This window comes from Pleurodeles waltl, chromosome 5 (genome assembly GCF_031143425.1).
Source record: "Pleurodeles waltl isolate 20211129_DDA chromosome 5, aPleWal1.hap1.20221129, whole genome shotgun sequence".
Taxonomy (NCBI): Eukaryota; Metazoa; Chordata; class Amphibia; order Caudata; family Salamandridae; genus Pleurodeles; species Pleurodeles waltl.
The window spans coordinates 1,348,636,652-1,348,655,305 of record NC_090444.1 but is presented as its reverse complement, the minus strand read 5'-3'; the positions used below and the strand labels follow the sequence as shown (position 1 = coordinate 1,348,655,305).

At 44.3% G+C, this 18,654-nt stretch overlaps 1 protein-coding gene across 3 annotated transcripts in view; it reads left to right on the top strand.

Moving 5' to 3' along the window:
- Positions 1-18,654, top strand: part of DOP1A (DOP1 leucine zipper like protein A) — a 694,260-nt gene that overhangs the window by 608,672 nt on the left and 66,934 nt on the right. For all 3 annotated transcript variants that reach the window (XM_069235613.1, XM_069235614.1, XM_069235612.1), the window contains one exon: positions 9,564-9,619. In XM_069235613.1, coding sequence (XP_069091714.1) covers positions 9,564-9,619 — 56 coding nt within the window. The remainder of the gene's footprint in view (positions 1-9,563; positions 9,620-18,654) is intronic.

The window sequence follows — 18,654 nt, the reverse complement described above, 5'->3', positions numbered from 1 at the left end:
TTTATCTTTCTTTCCTTACTCTTTCTTTTGCAACACTTACTCACATATCCCTTCCTTAAACACAATTTACTCATTATCTTCCACCCTGGACATCTCTTATCATTCACCATATGTGCTACGGCCCCACATCTGAAACATTTCCCACTGAATTGTTCAGATTTACTTTGACCTTTAGTACACTTCTCCCTTAGACCTTGATTTTTATTACACTTCTTACTCAACTCTCTTTTGTTTAGAATAGACACTGTTTCACTCATTGTAGTATCAGGTACATTTTTCTTTATCACTTCAACACACTTCAAACTATGCTTGAGTTCTTTACCTAATTTAATCATCTCATTAAGAGAAGGGTCATCACGATACCCCAATTCCTCACGAACTGTGTCATTATTACATCCAAGCATAAACTAAGCCCTCAATCATTCGTCCAGAGGTTGACAGCTAGATGCACATTTTATTAGTACAGTGATATACTCTTCCACTCTTAGCTTGCATACATTTCCCAAAATTAAAGCGCTCAAGGATAGATGGCCCTTTAGGAGGAAAATGAATGTCTAGTTTAATTTAAACCATCACTTTTTTCTGTGGTTAATTTTGAAAGATGATGAAAAACATCTTGGCCTTCCGGTCCTAAATAATGTAACAAAAGAGAATCCTTTCTTTCTGCACTCACAATGGTTACGCATACTCTCACATACCTGGAAAATAAATGTTTCCATGGCTCCCCAGGGAAAGACATAAAGAAATGGATGTGGAGGAACATTTTGCATCATAAGTACTCCACAAGTAAGTATTAGTAAAGTAAACACATCCTGTGATAATTGTGCTTCAAAACAAGTATCAATATCCTGAATGAGTACAAAGATAATGGTGGTCATTACGACTTTGGCGGTCTTTTTCCAAGATGCTGAAGCTGTTGCTGCCAACAGACCATCAGTCCTGGCAGTCCGGAGACCTCCATATTTTGTGTTAGATAGTATTACCGCCTGTTTACGTGCCGAAATCCGTCCCCGTCGGCCTGGCCACCGGAGGAAGAGAGGTGGTTCTGCCACCACCACCGCCACACCAACAAGACCCCGCCGTATTACGTCCGCCCGACGTATTATGATACGTAATACGGCGTGGTGGAATCCTGTCGGCGGCGCTGGTGGTGGAAAACACCAGGACCCATCCCCTCCTGGACGACCACCTCATCAGAAATGGTAAGTTGATTATCCGGAGGGGGAGGGTGTTGGGTGCCTATGTGAGGTCTGGGTGCATGTATTTGTGCGAATGGTGGTGTCTGGGTGCGTGTATGTGTGCGAATGGGGATGTCTGGGTGCGTGTATGGATGTGGTGTCTGGGTGTGTGCATGAATGTGGAGGGGGAGTGCATGTGCATGAATGAGAGGGGGATTGCGTGAGCATGGATGTGGAAAGGTGAAGTGCGTGAATGGATGCGGTGGGGGAGTGCGTGAATGGATGCAGTGTCTGGGAGTGTGCATGAATGTGGAGGGGGAGTGCATGTACATGAATGCGAAGAGAGGGAGTGCGTGTGCATGAATGCAGAGAGGTGGACTGCATGAATGGATGTGATGGGAAGAGTGTGTATGGATGCAGAGAGGGGGAATGCGTGTGCATGAATGTGGAGAGAGGGAGTGCATGTGTATGGATGCAGTGAGGGAGTGCCTGAATGAATGTGGTGGAGGGTGCGTGTATGGATGCAGAGAGGGGGAGTGCGTGTGCATGAATGCCAAGAGGGGGAGTGCATGTGTATGGATGCAGTGGGGAGAGTGCATGAATGGATGCGGCGGGGGTGGGTGGGTGCATGATTGCGGGGGATGCATATTTGTGAGTGCAAGTGGGGGGGCTGTATGCGGGGGTGTATGCTTGTGTGCGGTTGGGTAGGGAGGGTGCATGCGTGGAAGTGGGGAGGAGAATTTTTGCATATGCGTGGAAGTGGAAGGGAGGGTTTTGTATGTGCGTCGAGGGTGTTTGCATGTGCGTGGAAGGTTTTTGCATGTGTGTGGACGTGGGGTGGGGGGTGCCGGCAACAGGAATGGAGATTCCTGTCACCGGGTGCTTTACCGCCAGGGTTTTCGTTGGTGAGCAACCACCACGGAAAGCCTGGCGGTCTGCCAGGTCATTATACCGCCGGTGGTCTCACCACTCTCGCTGGGCCAGAGGTGCTAACCTCCGGCCCGGTGGTCCGACCGCCCTGGCTGTACGAGCGGCGTTTCCACAGTTTGGCTTCTGACAAACGACCTAAGTTGTAATATGGCGGTCTTCACTGCCAGCTGGCTGACCACCACCACTGCAATGGTGATCAGTTGACCGCCAGAAGCATAATGACCACCGTAGTCTTAATAAAATCGATTTACCAAACTTGAATCTTCTATAAACATTACACCTAAATCTTCCTCTACATAACAAAACCCAAAAAGCAAATCGAAGAATAAAAGTTTGCAAATTATAAAATAGCAGATACTAACTAAATTAGTCCCAGGTGTGCGAATCACCGTAAGCAAATTACACAGTATGGCAAACGTACATTGCTGGATGACTCACAAGTTCTGGTATAAGTGTGTGAATCACTGCAACAAATGAAAGTAGGTGTGCAGATCACAGAAATTATTCTTGAATCTGCCAACTCAGGAAAGGTGTGCGGATCCTCGGAGATACCTGATATGATCCGCCAACATTGAAGATGATGTCCACGAATTTCAGAATAACTTATGATGAAATTTCGAGTGCTTTGAAGATGGTGGACACAAAGCTATGTCCATTCAAAGGAGCAAAGACGTTGCACATCACTTTACAGTGAAAGCATATAACCACCACTTCACAATCCAAACACAGCTGTTCCTGCGACTCAGAATTCTGCTCAAGATGTACTTCTCAGGTCTCTTAAGGCATTTCTCTCAAGACACCACTCATGCTGCCCTTCTTCTTGCTACACTACTCGAGCCTCTTCTTCTTGAGGCACCCCTCAAGCCTGTCCTACTGCTGCTCTTTTCGAGGCACCCCTCGAGCTGTTGCACTCGCCACTGCTTAAGCCGCTCGTCGTGACATTAGCAACTACCACCCTTGTAACTTGGTATGGATACACACACCAAATAGTAAAACTTCTGGAGGACAATCTCAGCAACATACCATTGAAATCCCAATTTAGTTTCTTCCTTCCAAGTGTAGTTTCTTCCTTGAAGCAGCTAGATACCAATGCAATCAAAGACAAAATAAAACACGGTTCATATGCCTTGTTAAAGCCTGTAACACCACATTATTAGAAGTTTCCCTCATCACCCAAATGAGGTGGCTAAAAGAGGCGCAGGACAATAAGTTATAGGTTTATTCCTGATTACAGGCTCTAGCCACAGATTTGGTTTCAGATCCTTTATTCCTGATTACAGGCTCTTTCCACAGCTATGGTTTCAGCTCCAACCGTGTCCCAGTGCTAACTAACATTTGACAGTTCATCTAAAAAAAACCTAAAGAACCTTCTTCACCACACATTCCAGTACTCAACCTCGTATCAATTTAAGATACCACAGTGGTCGATCTCTCAATAGACTCTACTCTGGATTGAGATCTGCTATGCACTAGCTAAAAAAACAACTTCCTGTGGGCTTTCAGGCCCATTCAATCAGGACCAAGGACGTACTATTGCTTGTCACATGAGGTACCTGTCTGGGACACCTGCCAAGCTGCAACCTCTTGTCACTCCACACGTTCACAAAGTATAACTGCTTGGACAGTCAGATTGGTTGTGGTGAGCTGTTTGCCTGTTCAGTCCTGCAGGACTTTTTGGTTTGAGTCAGTTCAACCTACCTCCTGGGAGATATTTCTTTGGTACCTATTCTAAAGTGAGGAATCTGTGGTTAGAAGTCTCTATCTGAAGAATCAGTTACTTACCTTCAGTAATGCTTTTTCTGGTAGAGAACCCTATCTAACCACAAATTTCTCAATGACCGTACCTTCAACCCGGCTCTGCCAGCTGGTCTGTTTCTCAAACAAATCTCATTAGACTCTGCACACTCGTCAAAACAGAAAGATTCTTTTTTATATGACGGTATGTTTTTGGCACAAGAATAGTCACAAAAGAAACTGAGGTCAGCGTGCTGGGTGGTGCCTATATGGGCACCGCAGCACCTCTTCCAGCGTGGACAACACCAACATGGAGCCGAAAGATGCCACCTACCGGCGTGCAGAGAGAATGCTCAATATTTTCCAGATCCAGTCTGACAACTGGGGAATATTTTAAGGTGAGGAAACTGCATTTAGAGCCAAACTCTAAAGTTACATTAGGTGGGTGGAAAAATAGGCTTCCTGTGAAACTGGTGTTAGAAAAAGGAGAAAAGTAAAAAAACTAGCAGTTCAGCATCTGCAAAAACATTCATGCTAATAATAGAGCAGTACATATGTTTGTGGTGTAAAATAGCACTTCTCCCATTCTTCCCATGAAGCTGACATGTAAGATGATATAAGTAAGAGGAGCCACTATAGCCTGACTGATGTTATGATGCACTAACAGGACAGATATTCTTTTCTGTCTCCCTCCACCCCCCCCCAATGACCACATGCACGCACATATGAGTGCTAGTGGTAGACCTGGAGAAAGGGGAATGGGATAAGATAGAAAACAGAAAGACAGGAATCCACCACTCTTCCTTGCACTTCTGTTAGTGAGGGAGGTCTGCAGAAATTAATAGTAGATCACTACAAGACAAAGAGATACCTTAAGTAACTTGTCATTAAGGGTTCTAACATTAACTGTAATTGTGAATCAATATACCCTAGCAATATCTCAGTGTAATCAACTCCATATATTGATGTGTAACTGGTATTTCCTAAAAACTATTCACACAAAGAATGAGCACCTTAACAAGTATAGATATACTAACTCTTCTCCGATGGTTGGAATAGCCACTTTAAGCTTTGTCACTATTTGCTCTTTTGTAGAAGATGACTTGTAGGTGCTACTGGACTTCTGTAGAACTACAGTATAACCAAGAATACTAACACCTTATCATTCTCAGCAATGCAATTTATATGTGCGTTCTAGAACTCTGATACTTTGCAATGACTTTCTTATATACATATACACCATAGCCCAATCTAGTATCCTTCCTATTGTGTCAGAGGAACTCTTTGTATAAGTCTTTATCAATGTTTAGGTAAATATTCAAGAAATTGACTCAAAGCTTGCTTTCACCTTCAACATGACTTTTCGCAATGCTTCTCTGTATACCCAGTGTTCTTCAGTACCAATCCTTAGGACGCAGTAGGTTTTAGTAAGGAAAATCTGAGATTCATGTGGAGAGGTCCTAGCTGCAGCAACATTGTATCACAAATGACTAGTAAAGGGTGCTGTGAACCATGAGGAAAGGTATACCTGACACCCAAGATAGCCACTGCTTCTCCAGAATACACAACAGTTTCCATGCAGGGAATATTTTAAGTTGTCATCATGTTGCTACTTAGCACATTCTCCATGCATGCACACACAACCTTAGTCCAGATTCTGTGAAGTCCTGCTACCTTTTTCTTCACTGAAAGGAATTTTATATTTGCGAGTTTGGAGTACTGGACCCCGTCCATCTGCATGTAAGCCCCACTGAGAAATAAGCAGTATCTCCACCCAGCACCGTTTTATGACAAGTGCAAAGGGAAAAATTTCCGCTCCATGTCTGTCAGAAAAAGGTGTTGAACTTGGAATCCTAATAATCTTGAATTTTCAGTTAATGTTTGTAAAGGGATCCAACATTGATTAGGATGCAGTGGAAGGAAGAGTGTCCCTAGAGAGAGTCATGAAGTGTATGGACAAAGGAAAACTTTGTGATTAAAGCAGTTGCCGAATGGGCGCCCCCTACTGGTTTATCTGCAAAGCAAGGATCTCCAGAAGTCTCAGATGGGAGGCAATTCAAATAAAGTAACTTCTCTGGGTTGGGGTGCCAAAGATTGTGAAAGTCAGTTTGAGCGTAGCTAAATTTAGAAACCAAGATGTGGAGTGTCATGGATGGCTTTGCATTACATGTTTTTTTGACTTGCCAGCAGAACTCATGTTGAGCACATCCAGCTGATTGGAATAGGCCCCTGGCACATAAGCATCCAGTAGGGAGATCCCAGTTGACAGACAATTTCCACAAAACAAGCATTTGCAATGCAATGGGTCTCACATTTACTTGAGTTAGAGCTGTTGGCAGTGTAAATTCATAACTGGACTTTTCTTGCCACATAAATTAGTCAACCCTGCCCCATAATTTGGTCTTTTCCTGCCTCATAATTCCAGTGGCCCTGCGTATAACCATTAACCTTCTTCATCTATCTGCAGCCAAAAATGAAAATGTAGCCATTTTACATCCTAATTTAAATCTGCCATGCTAATTCCCATACAAAATACTACTTTCACCACCCTACCATCGGAGTTGCTGGCTGGCTAACAATTCCCTAAAACAAGACAGTCAATGAGGAGTAACAAGAGAAATAAATAAACTTGAAGTTTCACCTAAACATAAATTAATAAAACATATACAATTCTCATATTAACACAATAAAAACCTTTATCAGAAATAAACCTTTGGAATTAGACTGTAATGCCCAGAACAGCCCCTCGAGGATACCACAATGAAAATAGCATTTGTAAGAAACATGGTCATGTCACAATATTGTTGGCCCCTAGAGGGCATAAACACATGAAAAGAAAATAACTGAAAGTATTGCAGTGTAACCATATATTTAGCCCCTAAAGGGAGTAGTGCATTACACATTTTAAGGGTTATATATGGAGGGAGGGATTATTATTTTAGATCTAGACAGAAAGAGCAGGTTGTGGCAAACGTTTTGAAGGTGGTCCCATTGTCCTAGGACCACCACAGGCTGAGTTAAGAGCAAACATGATTTGTAAAAGAATACCCTCCAAAGCATTATGGGACGACCAGGTGCAGCAAATATTGTAGTATGTTGACTTTAATGCTCAGAACAGCCCCTAGAGGACACCACAATAAAAATATCATTTCTAATAAACATGGTCATGTAATGTAACCATATAATTAGGCCCTAGAGGGCATGACCACATGAAAATACAATGGCACAAAGTAATGTAGTGCATCCATATATTTAGCCCCTTGAGGATGTAGTGCCTTATACATTCTCAGGCCTAGCATGTCTACAGCAATATTAAAGTCCTTAGAACACATACTACTTCAAACTGGAAACCCAAAAGTTCCAGCCATAAAGAGAGCTTAAAAAGGGATTGAGTGGTGGGAGGGGTTATTATTTTGGGGTCCCCACTAACCTAATGTGGGGACCCAGAGAGGACCTAAACATAAAGGGGGTGATTCTTACCTTGGCGGGCGGCGGAGGCCGCCCGCCAAAGTACCCCCGCCAGAACACCGCACCGCGGTCGTCAGACCGCTGCGGTGATTCTGGGTTTTCCACTGGGCAGACAGTGAAATTCAAAGTGGGGCCCTCTTATGGGGGCCCCTGCAGTGCCCATGCCATTGGCATGGGCACTGCAGGGGCCCCCAGAGGCCCCACGACACCCCATACCGCCATCCTGTTCCTGGCGGGCGAACCGCCAGGAACAGGATGGCGGTATGGGGTGTCAGAATCCCCATGGCGGCGCAGCGAGCTGCGCCGCCATGGAGGATTCTTTTGGGCAGCGGAAAACCGGCGGGAGACCGCCGGTTTTTCACTTCTGACCGCGGCGTCAGAATGCCCTGCGGGGCACCGCCAGCCTGTTGGCGGTGCTCCCGCCAACCCTGGCCCCGGCGGTCCATGACTGCCGGGGTCAGAATGACCCCCAAAGTATGTCATGCTGAATGTTTTGGTGGTGGTCCGATTGTCCTAAGACCAGCACAGACTGAGATATGTGCAAAAATGTTTTGAAAAAAGAATGCTTGCAAAGCATTTTGGAACATTTCCCTAGTGCAGTGAATATTGTAGTATCAGCTCTCCCACTGTGCCGGGAGAGCCCTGTTGCGGATTTCTGTGTTTTTTAGTAAAACATTTATCAATTATAAGTGTTTTAGGGAAAGCTGTGGAGCATGAAGGGGTGAGCCAAAAGAAATGGCTCTGATTAGGTAACAGTGTGAACAATTTGACCAGCGCTCCACTATACGATGGAGTTTGTGCTGTTTGCACTGTGAGGGCCATGTCTGCCATGGAGCACGAAGGGGAGAGACAAAACAGAAAAAATAGTTCACCCACACTGAAGTATATCGGCAGTTGTGCAATGATCCATGTAACAGGGTCAGTCTGCAAGGCTGTAAAAAAAAACACCATATGGCAGGACAAATGCAAAGCAACTACCAATGACATCGAGGGATTTTTGAAATGCAAGCCCACAAATGAGTGAAAGTGATGGGCGTGAGGTGGGCATGGTAAAAAGCTTGCAATACTTTATACCAGGTCAAAGCGCTTGCGCGCTCAACCTAAAAATAAATAGAAAAAGTATTTGGTGAATAAGAAGCAGAATTAGAGCCCAGATGCTCTTGTCATGAGTGGTCCACTCATCAGCCACCGCCATTACTGGAAAATTAAAAGAAGCTAAAATATATTTGCAAAATAAATTGAAATGAAACAAGTTTAGACAATATAAAGCACATATCACTTAGGAACTAAAATAATAAGCTAAATAGACGGGGCAGAGCGAAGACCGTTAACAATTAATGGAACTTAAAATGGGCAGAAAATTAATATTAAGGGTGTTTCATACCATAGTTAGAGAAGCAAGGACTGCAGCGACAGCTGATTGAACAAGACCGCCATGATGTAGTAGTGGTCAGCACGAGGAGCCCAGTTACCTGGCAGCTCGTACAACAATAGAAAGAGAAGATGGTCTGGCCCAATGAGAAGTAGAACTCCAGTGCAGATGCTTCCGTCGCGGGTGGTGTTCTTACTTAGCCACCACAATTACTGGGAAAAGAAGCTCAAATAAACATAACCACTAAACACGACACATGAAAATAAGCTGAAACAGCTGGGCACAGCCTTCTACATGGCAAATGTTTATGCCAATCTGCTGAAATAGCCTTAAATACCTATCCTCTTCTTAGCCTGCTATATTAGGAGACACCTTTAATCTTGCTATCTTCTCCAAGCTGTACACTTGTTGTGTTCTGTTGAGTACTGTTTGCTTTCATGATCCATGTTTTCTTAGTTATGTATTGCGTGTTGCACCCCTTCTTTATACTGTCTGTCTCTCTGTTTAAAAATGCGTCCTTTTAAACATTTTAAGAAACATTTCTGAACAAATAAAACAAATCACTTCAAGGCTATATTTATTTTGTGGCTTTCAAGCATTGCAGACCTTTATTGACATTTGAGATAAACACTCAAGATTATTAATATTTACTTTGTGGAGGGTGTATACAATTACAAAAGACGTTATGGGGCTCTGTAAACTAAAAATACTTACATAACTTATTACCTTTGGCAAGTGTACATTACCTTTGATGGGGTGGGCTGGTAAGGGGATAAAAAGTATGTTTACCTTTTTTACAGAGAAATAATGTATTTATATAGCAGCAGTGTGCCCTATGCCACCCCAAGATGTAAATTAAAATGATGTTATTTCTTATCCAGGTTCAAGTGTTTTTACTCATGGAACAGGAGTTAACTGCAGATGAAGATATTTCGAGGTAAAACCTGGTTCCTATTTTGTTACACTACACCCCATACTCCTTCAGTTAAGCCGAAAGTCATTTAGAGACCTTCATTTTGGTAGATGTCTGCTGCATTTTATCTAGCTGGGCAGCACCTTTCTCTATAAGCAGTTTCCTCTTTTTTTTTTTTTACCTTGTAAGGCATTCACAGAACGAACAGAACGAACCTGGTGGGTGATCATCTTGGTAAAAATTCAACTAAGAGCTCTCCCACATTGAATTTGTTAGCATTCTGAATTGGCCGGATTTGTTTTAACCAGGCGTTTAGAAATCACCTCAACCTTTTTCTCCCTGTTTCTTATTTTTTTGGGTGGGGCAGTGGGTCCCTCCTCCCGACTCCAGCCAAGCCTCTGAATTCTCTTTGCTCTTACTGCTTCTGGCTTCCTCGTCTATCTTTTTGTCTTTATTTTTTAAAGCCTCCATGCTTTTCTGCTCTTGTTCTTGTTACCACCTTCCCATGTGATGTTGTTTTGGCCACCCCCTTTCCTACTTTTTTTGCCCTTTGTCCGTGTACCCCCTGACGCCTCCTCTTATGCTGCCTCCCGCTGCTCTACTTTTCCCTCCTGACTTCTTCAAATCGCCCACCTCAGTTTTTTTTGTTTTTTAAATCATGACTTTTCTTGCCATTCTTTCCTGATCCTTATCATCTGGGTCATACTAGACATATAAAACAAACCTGTGGCCTGTAGTTCCTTTTTTATTTAGTTATTCATACTCTTCCTAAAATTATATATTTTTTAATTTGTATGTATAGTCAACCTAGGATTTCCACGTGCATCTAATATTTTTTTTTTTACCAGAACCTATAAGATTTTCTTGGAAATACTGTTTCTCCCTTTTGGTGTTTCTGCAGAGATTCACACGACTGGGCTCTCTGGCTCATGTTCTCCATTTTGAATTTGACAAAAATTAGGTTGTGCTCCCTTACACTGATAAACAGTTCTGCTTTGTGGCAGACATTTTCTGCCTCAGTCTAGCAAATTAAAATGATTAGCTTATTGTTAAATTAATCTAAAATGGTTTACTAAATCCCACAGTGCTCTGAGATTATCTCTGTTATATTTATTGTGTGCGTGCCTCCTTTTGCTGAATCACAGTGTTATGATGATGATACCCCTACCTGCTTATTATGAAAGCAAGTTAATGGTATTACATTGTCACTCATTGTTTCTCAATATGAGCTTGTATGATATGGGCCTATCTTACCCCCCAAGTATAGAAACACTTGAGTGGTGTATACAAAGTATAGGAGCGCTCTATGGTGCAGTGGACTTCTTGTTATGTGTTGCATACCAAGAATAGGACCACATTAGGAGTATAAATCAGTATTGACTATGTATTGTCTAATTAGTATAGAAATACGTTCAGAGTGCAAACCACAGTGGCTTGCACATTTCATACCAGTAGGAATGTAGTTTATTGCTAGGTATGAATGCCACATCAAGTCTTGGAATATATGAGGCATGCAATTTGCTGCTGGATGTGCTGTTTATGCCAAATATTTGTCAGCATTAGGGATGCAATTTACTGCTAGCCATGGTTATGCACTGCATAGTGATGCATTAGGAGTATAAATCACTTCTAGTTATGCACGTATGGTAAATATAGAAATGTATTAGGAATGTAGTTCAATCAATTAATCAGTAATTTGTGAAGCGTACTACTCACCCGTGAGGGTCTCGAGGCTCTGAGGAGGGGGGACAAGAGGGAGCAGGTGCTGCTACTGCTCGAACAGCCAGGTCTTGAGAAGTTTCCTGAAGGTAAGGAGGTCTTTGGTCTGGCGCAGGTGGGTGGGAGTGTGCCACATTTTGTCGGAGAGGTGCGAGAATGATCTACCGGTGGTGGTAGGTCCATGGACACGTGAGGCGGTTGCAAGGGCGAGGTCAGCGGAGCGGAGATGCCGGGTCGGGGTGTAGAAGGAGAGTAGTCTGTTGAGGTATTCTGGTCCGGTGTTGTGCAGTGCTTTGTGAGCGTGTGTGAGGAGTTTGAAGGTGATTCTCTTATTGACTGGGAGCCAGTGCAGGTTTTTCAGGTGGTCTGTGATGTGGCAGTTGCAGGCGATGTCCAGGATGAGGCATGCAGAGGCGTTCTGGATGCGTTGCAGCCTCTTCTGGAGTTTGCCTGTGGTTCCTGCGTAGAAGCATTGCCGTAGAACTTACGGGGACTTGGGTGACTGTTCTTCTGGTTTCGGTGGGAATCCATTTGTAGATCTTTCGGAGCACGATGTTGAAGAGCTTCTTGTGGCTGTGTGCGTTGTTGTTGATTCGGTCTCTGAAGGCAGTTCTTTTGGCAGCTTTGATGAGTTGGTGGTGTCTGCGGATGGCCTTTTCAAAGGCTGTGAGGTTGTCCAGAGTCTGATCTTGGCGCCACTTTCTTTCGAGTCTTCAGCAGCTTTGCTTAGATTCGTGGATGTCGGCGGTAAAGCAGAAGGCCTTTCTGTCGGTGCCCTCTGTTGGAGGGATTCTTGACTGGGGAGATAGTATTGACACAGGTGTTGACCCATTGCTTGAAGTTGCGGGCAGCGGCATCAGTGTCGGTGGTGTCGATGGGTGGGTTCTGGGAGAGGGTTGCTATAAGTTGATCTTCGTTGACCTTGTTCCAACTGCGATGGGGAATCCATTGTGGGTGGTGGTATCTTCTGGGTTTCTTGAACGAGAAGTGGATGCAGCGGTGGTCTGTCCAGTGAACTAGTTCACTCAAGTATAGGAAAACCTTTGTGGTATAGTTCACTATTGAATATGCTTTTTATACCAAGCTTAGGATTTCATTAGGAATGTATTTCTCTGCAGTGTATACATATTTACTAAGCATATACACAATCTGGGGATCTAATGTAGGAACAATTGAGCCATATAATGCGGTGCTGTTTGTGTTATACAGCAACTAAAGTAAAATTAAAGCAAAAGGATAGTGCACATATTGAGTGTAATGCTTTGGTAGTTGTGGATTGTATACCAATTATAGGAACATACTAGGAATGTGATGTCCTGCTTGGTATGCATCGTATACCAACTATGTACTTGGACTCCACCTGCAGCGCTGTTGAGCCCAGACCCTTCAGACTACGCTCAACAGTGAGTCTCTCTCTGGCAAAGGCCCTCTCCGCCTCTGCCATCCTCTCCTGCACTAAGGTTTTTTCCACCTCAGCCGTTCTCTCCTTAACAACCAGTCAAGCTAGCTGCAACTTCAGGTCCCTCTCTTCCCGCCTACCTCTAAGCTCATCAGGCGACAAGGAATGAGAGGTAGCCTGCTTCTTACACTGGACCCCGCAGGGGACTCCTTATCACTGGGGCCCTCCCTGTCAACTGGCGTCCCCGCCCGGTCATTCTCACCCTCCTGATCAGTCTCTTCACCGTTCACTAGGGATTAGGTCTGGGAGCCCTCCCATTGGGAATCCTCACTACACTCAGGATCCTCTGAGTACCCCCTAAGAACACTGTTCCCCTGGGCATATGTTACAAACCTTTCAAAGAAATTCAGAGATCTCCTGACGTCCTCGCTCTCTAGCAGTCCTCTCTCTCTACAGAACCCCTTTAATTCCTCCTGCGTGTAAAATGGCAGGTTCTTTAGGTTAAAGGTTGGCCCCATTTTGAAGAGGAGTGTGACAACCCAAATACCCACGTGTAAGAACTGAAAACAGGAAAAATGACCGATGAGAGAAAGTTAGGAGAAACAAAACATGTGATGGTCTAAAATACAGTTTATGGTGCAGCAATGAGTCACAATGGTATTGTGCAGGCGCAAGTCCTATCCCACCGCTGCCACCAATATTAGAAATGGGGTTTCTGGTTGGCTAGGGTATGCACCTAAGCCAGGCATAACCCACCCATGCTAGTCAGGGCAAGGAACGTACACACCCAAGATAACCCCTGCTCACCCCCTTGGGCAGCTTGGCACGAGCAGTCAGGCCTATCCTAGAGGCAATGTGGAAAGCTTTTGCACAACACACACAACATGCATGGCACACTATCCCCACCACAAAGGAAACACAGCACCAAGTTATATAAAAATAAACTGTATTGTACACAACCTCATTAGACCAAACACAACACGTCAGTAATACCCTGCTACTTAAGCAGTTGTCAGAACATTACACAGTACTATTACTGTGCACAAATCAGCAGTAGTCACATACAGGGAGTGCAGAATTATTAGGCAAATGAGTATTTTGACCACATCATCCTCTTTATGCATGTTGTCTTACTCCAAGCTGTATAGGCTCGAAAGCCTACTACCAATTAAGCATATTAGGTGATGTGCATCTCTGTAATGAGAAGGGGTGTGGTCTAATGACATCAACACCCTATATCAGGTGTGCATAATTATTAGGCAACTTCCTTTCCTTTGGCAAAATGGGTCAAAAGAAGGACTTGACAGGCTCAGAAAAGTCAAAAATAGTGAGATATCTTGCAGAGGGATGCAGCACTCTTAAAATTGCAAAGCTTCTGAAGCGTGATCATCGAACAATCAAGCGTTTCATTCAAAATAGTCAACAGGGTCGCAAGAAGCGTGTGGAAAAACCAAGGCGCAAAATAACTGCCCATGAACTGAGAAAAGTCAAGCGTGCAGCTGCCACGATGCCACTTGCCACCAGTTTGGCCATATTTCAGAGCTGCAACATCACTGGAGTGCCCAAAAGCACAAGGTGTGCAATACTCAGAGACATGGCCAAGGTAAGAAAGGCTGAAAGACGACCACCACTGAACAAGACACACAAGCTGAAACGTCAAGACTGGGCCAAGAAATATCTCAAGACTGATTTTTCTAAGGTTTTATGGACTGATGAAATGAGAGTGAGTCTTGATGGGCCAGATGGATGGGCCCGTGGCTGGATTGGTAAAGGGCAGAGAGCTCCAGTCCGACTCAGACGCCAGCAAGGTGGAGGTGGAGTACTGGTTTGGGCTGGTATCATCAAAGATGAGCTTGTGGGGCCTTTTCGGGTTGAGGATGGAGTCAAGCTCAACTCCCAGTCCTACTGCCAGTTCCTGGAAGACACCTTCTTCAAGCAGTGGTACAGGAAGAAGTCTGCATCCTTCAAGAAAAACATGGTTTTCATGCAGGACAATGCTCCATCACACGCGTCCAAGTACTCCACAGCGTGGCTGGCAAGAAAGGGTATAAAAGAAGGAAATCTAATGACATGGCCTCCTTGTTCACCTGATCTGAACCCCATTGAGAACCTGTGGTCCATCATCAAATGTGAGATTTACAAGGAGGGAAAACAGTACACCTCTCTGAACAGTGTCTGGGAGGCTGTGGTTGCTGCTGCACGCAATGTTGATGGTGAACAGATCAAAACACTGACAGAATCCATGGATGGCAGGCTTTTGAGTGTCCTTGCAAAGAAAGGTGGCTATATTGGTCACTGATTTGTTTTTGTTTTGTTTTTGAATGTCAGAAATGTATATTTGTGAATGTTGAGATGTTATATTGGTTTCACTGGTAATAATAAATAATTGAAATGGGTATATATTTTTTTTTGTTAAGTTGCCTAATAATTATGCACAGTAATAGTCACCTGCACACACAGATATCCCCCTAACATAGCTAAAACTAAAAACAAACTAAAAACTACTTCCAAAAATATTCAGCTTTGATATTAATGAGTTTTTTGGGTTCATTGAGAACATGGTTGTTGTTCAATAATAAAATTAATCCTCAAAAATACAACTTGCCTAATAATTCTGCACTCCCTGTATAACACACAGGTTACTCATTATTCTGCAACATAAGCAATAGTCAGAAAAAACATTACTACAGTAATACACATGTCACAAGATCCTCATAAATGCCCATATCTAGAACATTAGGAAATACATGGAAGGACATAAAAACAGGATAGCATAACATACCCAGAATGGCCATAAAAGAAACCTCAGAAAATATCTGGCAGTCATAAAAGCAGATCAGCGTACATGCCCACAACAAGCAACCTCTGGAGACACAAAACAGTAGTCAGGAGAACATGATTCTCATGAGCACCTACCCCCCATATGCCCATGTGATACAAAATATGTAGCTGCCTCTACGTTGGAGACACCTCTACTGCCTCAATGAGCAAAAAGGAGGTCCCCTACGCTTCTTGGCGCTCAATCTGGGGACCACGTTAATGAATGGGGAGGAGGGGGACAACACACACCCCCTCTGATTTTATACAGGGGCTCCTCCTGGGGTCTGTGCCCAATCTGGGCAGTACGCAATCCCTGTGGCCCCCTGTGGGAGCACACCACCCAGACTAGTGGCCTAGTGGGACAGGGGGGCTCTGATGAGGCCTCCTCGCACCTGTCACGGAAAAAAAAATGGGGGCCGAGTTGGGCGGGAGCTTCCGTTGAGGCCTCATCGCCAGCCGTCCTGCAAACTGGTACCTGGTGCCACGATGGAGCGGGAAGACCTCTGATGAGGCCTCCACCCTGCCTGTCTGGTCCTGGGTCCTGGCCTCGCCTGCATCCGACCTGGTGCGCAAGTCTACTACAGCCCACCCAGGCCGCAGCAGTGATGTGTCCTAAATGAGGACCTTCTGGTGCCCTGGGGGTGGTCCTCAAAGCGTACTACGCCCCAGGGCACCAAAAGGAGCGCGCACTTACTTCGTGCCCCGGGGGCACAACACAGCGCAATTCACTCGCGCTTCGAGCAAACAGCCCATCTGGGCTGCAGCAGTGAAATTCCTTCGCCTGTATGTTCTCCAGGAAGCGCTCACAAGAGAAGCACTCCTCAAGGGAGCTTTAGCAACTAAGGTGGAACGCTCACAAGGCGATTTCTATGGCAATACAGTGAGCGCTCCCCAGGCGCTATGCCCCACAAGGGGAAAGGCAAATGACAGTTGGAGGGGTTAGGGCCCACAGCATCCAGCCTCTGGGAAACACAAGAATGGAGCACAGGGTGGCAAGGCTCAGCAGCAGGCCAACACAAAGGGATGCAGACAGTGTCAGTTCCTCCAAGTGACCTAGCGGGTCACAGGTCAGCACAGCAGCAGCAGTCCAAGGCGGTTCCTGGTGTGTCCCTCCTGCAGCATTCTGTGTCCAGTTTAAGTAAGTTTCTTGTGCACACTTTATCACACTTTATGGGGAAAAATCCCCTGTACTTATACTCACTTTTGCAAGGGTTTAACAAAGAGGAGGAGAGGAGGTTCCAACCAGTTACAACTGGTTTCAGGAGGTTCCCCTCTCTCCTCCAGCACAGCTCCAGACATCAGTTGGGGGTAAACAAGCCCTTTGTGTGAGGCCAGGGCACAGCCTTTACAGATGAGTGTGCCGCGCCTCCCCTTCTCTAGCCCAGGAAGACCATTCAGTATGCAGATACACCTCTGTGAAACCTCCACCCTCCCTGTGTACAGGCTGTCTTGAAAGTATGCACAAAGCCCAACTGTCACTCTGCCCAGACGTGGATTGGAGTCAAGCTGCAAAACACCAGTGTCATAAGCACAGAGAAATGCTCACTTTCTAGAAGTGACATTTCTGTGATGATAATAAAAAAAATCCACCTACACCGGTAAGCAGCATTTCTCACTACCATTACAACCATACCAAACATGCTTACACTCCCCCCATAAATCAGGCAATACCCCCTTGACATAAGGCAGGGCATTTCCAATGCAATCCTATGAGAAGTCAACACTCACAGCAGTGGGAAACCAAATAGGCTGTTTGTCACTACCAGGACAGGCCACACAACCAGGCACATGTCCTGCCTTCCACATACATAGCACCCTGCCCATAGGGCTAGCTAGGACCTACCTTAGGGGGACTTACATGTAGTAAATGGGGAGTTCTGGGCCTGCAAGTAAATTTAGATGCCAGGTCCCTGTGGCAGTAAACATCGCATGCAGGCCCTGCGCTAGCAGGCCTGAGACAGGTTTGAAAGACTACTTCTGTGGGAGGCGCAAGCAGTACTGCAGACCCACTAGTAGCACATACTTTAGAGGCCCTGGGCATAGAGATACCACTGTACAAGGGAGTTGCAGGTAAATTAAATATGCTAATTAGGTGTAAGCCAATCATAACAACTTTAGAAGGGAGAACAGCTGCGCTTTACCATTGATCAGCAGTGATAAAGTGCGTAGTGTCCTAGAGCCAACAGCAAGAAGTGAGAACAAATAGGAGGAAGGAGGCAAGAAGGGCCAGGTCCCTCATGCCCTTATTCCAAGTGCCCCTAGTAATTCAGATGGGGGTGATAATGTGGTTACAAGATGCAGCATTTTATCTGGAGACTTCTCTTTTCTTGATTGAGTTGATACAAATGATACTGTATTATAACTATTTTCGTTTGGAGAGCATATTTTACTGACAAATAAGTGGAACTGTGATGAATTGTAATATGCCTCCTAGCTATGTGAACATATTTATATACCACTTCAAAACAAAGTATATATTACACAGAGTCATTGAAAGTTATACCTAGATACTTAAAACAATACTATAGTGGCATACTGTGAATATTGAAAGGTCAACAAAATTATTTACAGCAGTTTACAAAAGAACTGCATAACCAACACACACATGTAAATCACCTTCCCATAGGGGAAACCACAAATAAACTTTCTGAACTTGCAAATAACACCTAAGAACAGAAAGTGAGAAACAGATGTTTACATCAAGAGTGTAGACTAGAACTTGTATTAGCACACAAAAAGTTTGCACCAACCAGTCATGTAAAAGGGTTTCCTTACAGTCAGATATTGCACTGCAAGAAAATCTACTTAGATAAAGCTAAACGTTTACAAGCAGAAGAAAACTTAATTCAACAATTTAGTGAAAGAGGAATAATGAAAGTTGGTTACAAGAAGCAAAACAGAGGATTTAACAGAAAGATAGACTGTAGCATATAACCAAGATAACTGTAAAGATACAGAGCCAGTTACATACAAAAATAGATATTCTATTTTTTGATAGAAATTAAAGAATGCAGTTCAGAAAGGATTGGTGAAATCAATAAACAAGATAAGTAACTTTGTTTTCCAAACCTGCACTATTTGTGCAACAAAGAACAGTAAATTTAAGAGACCTATGTCAGGA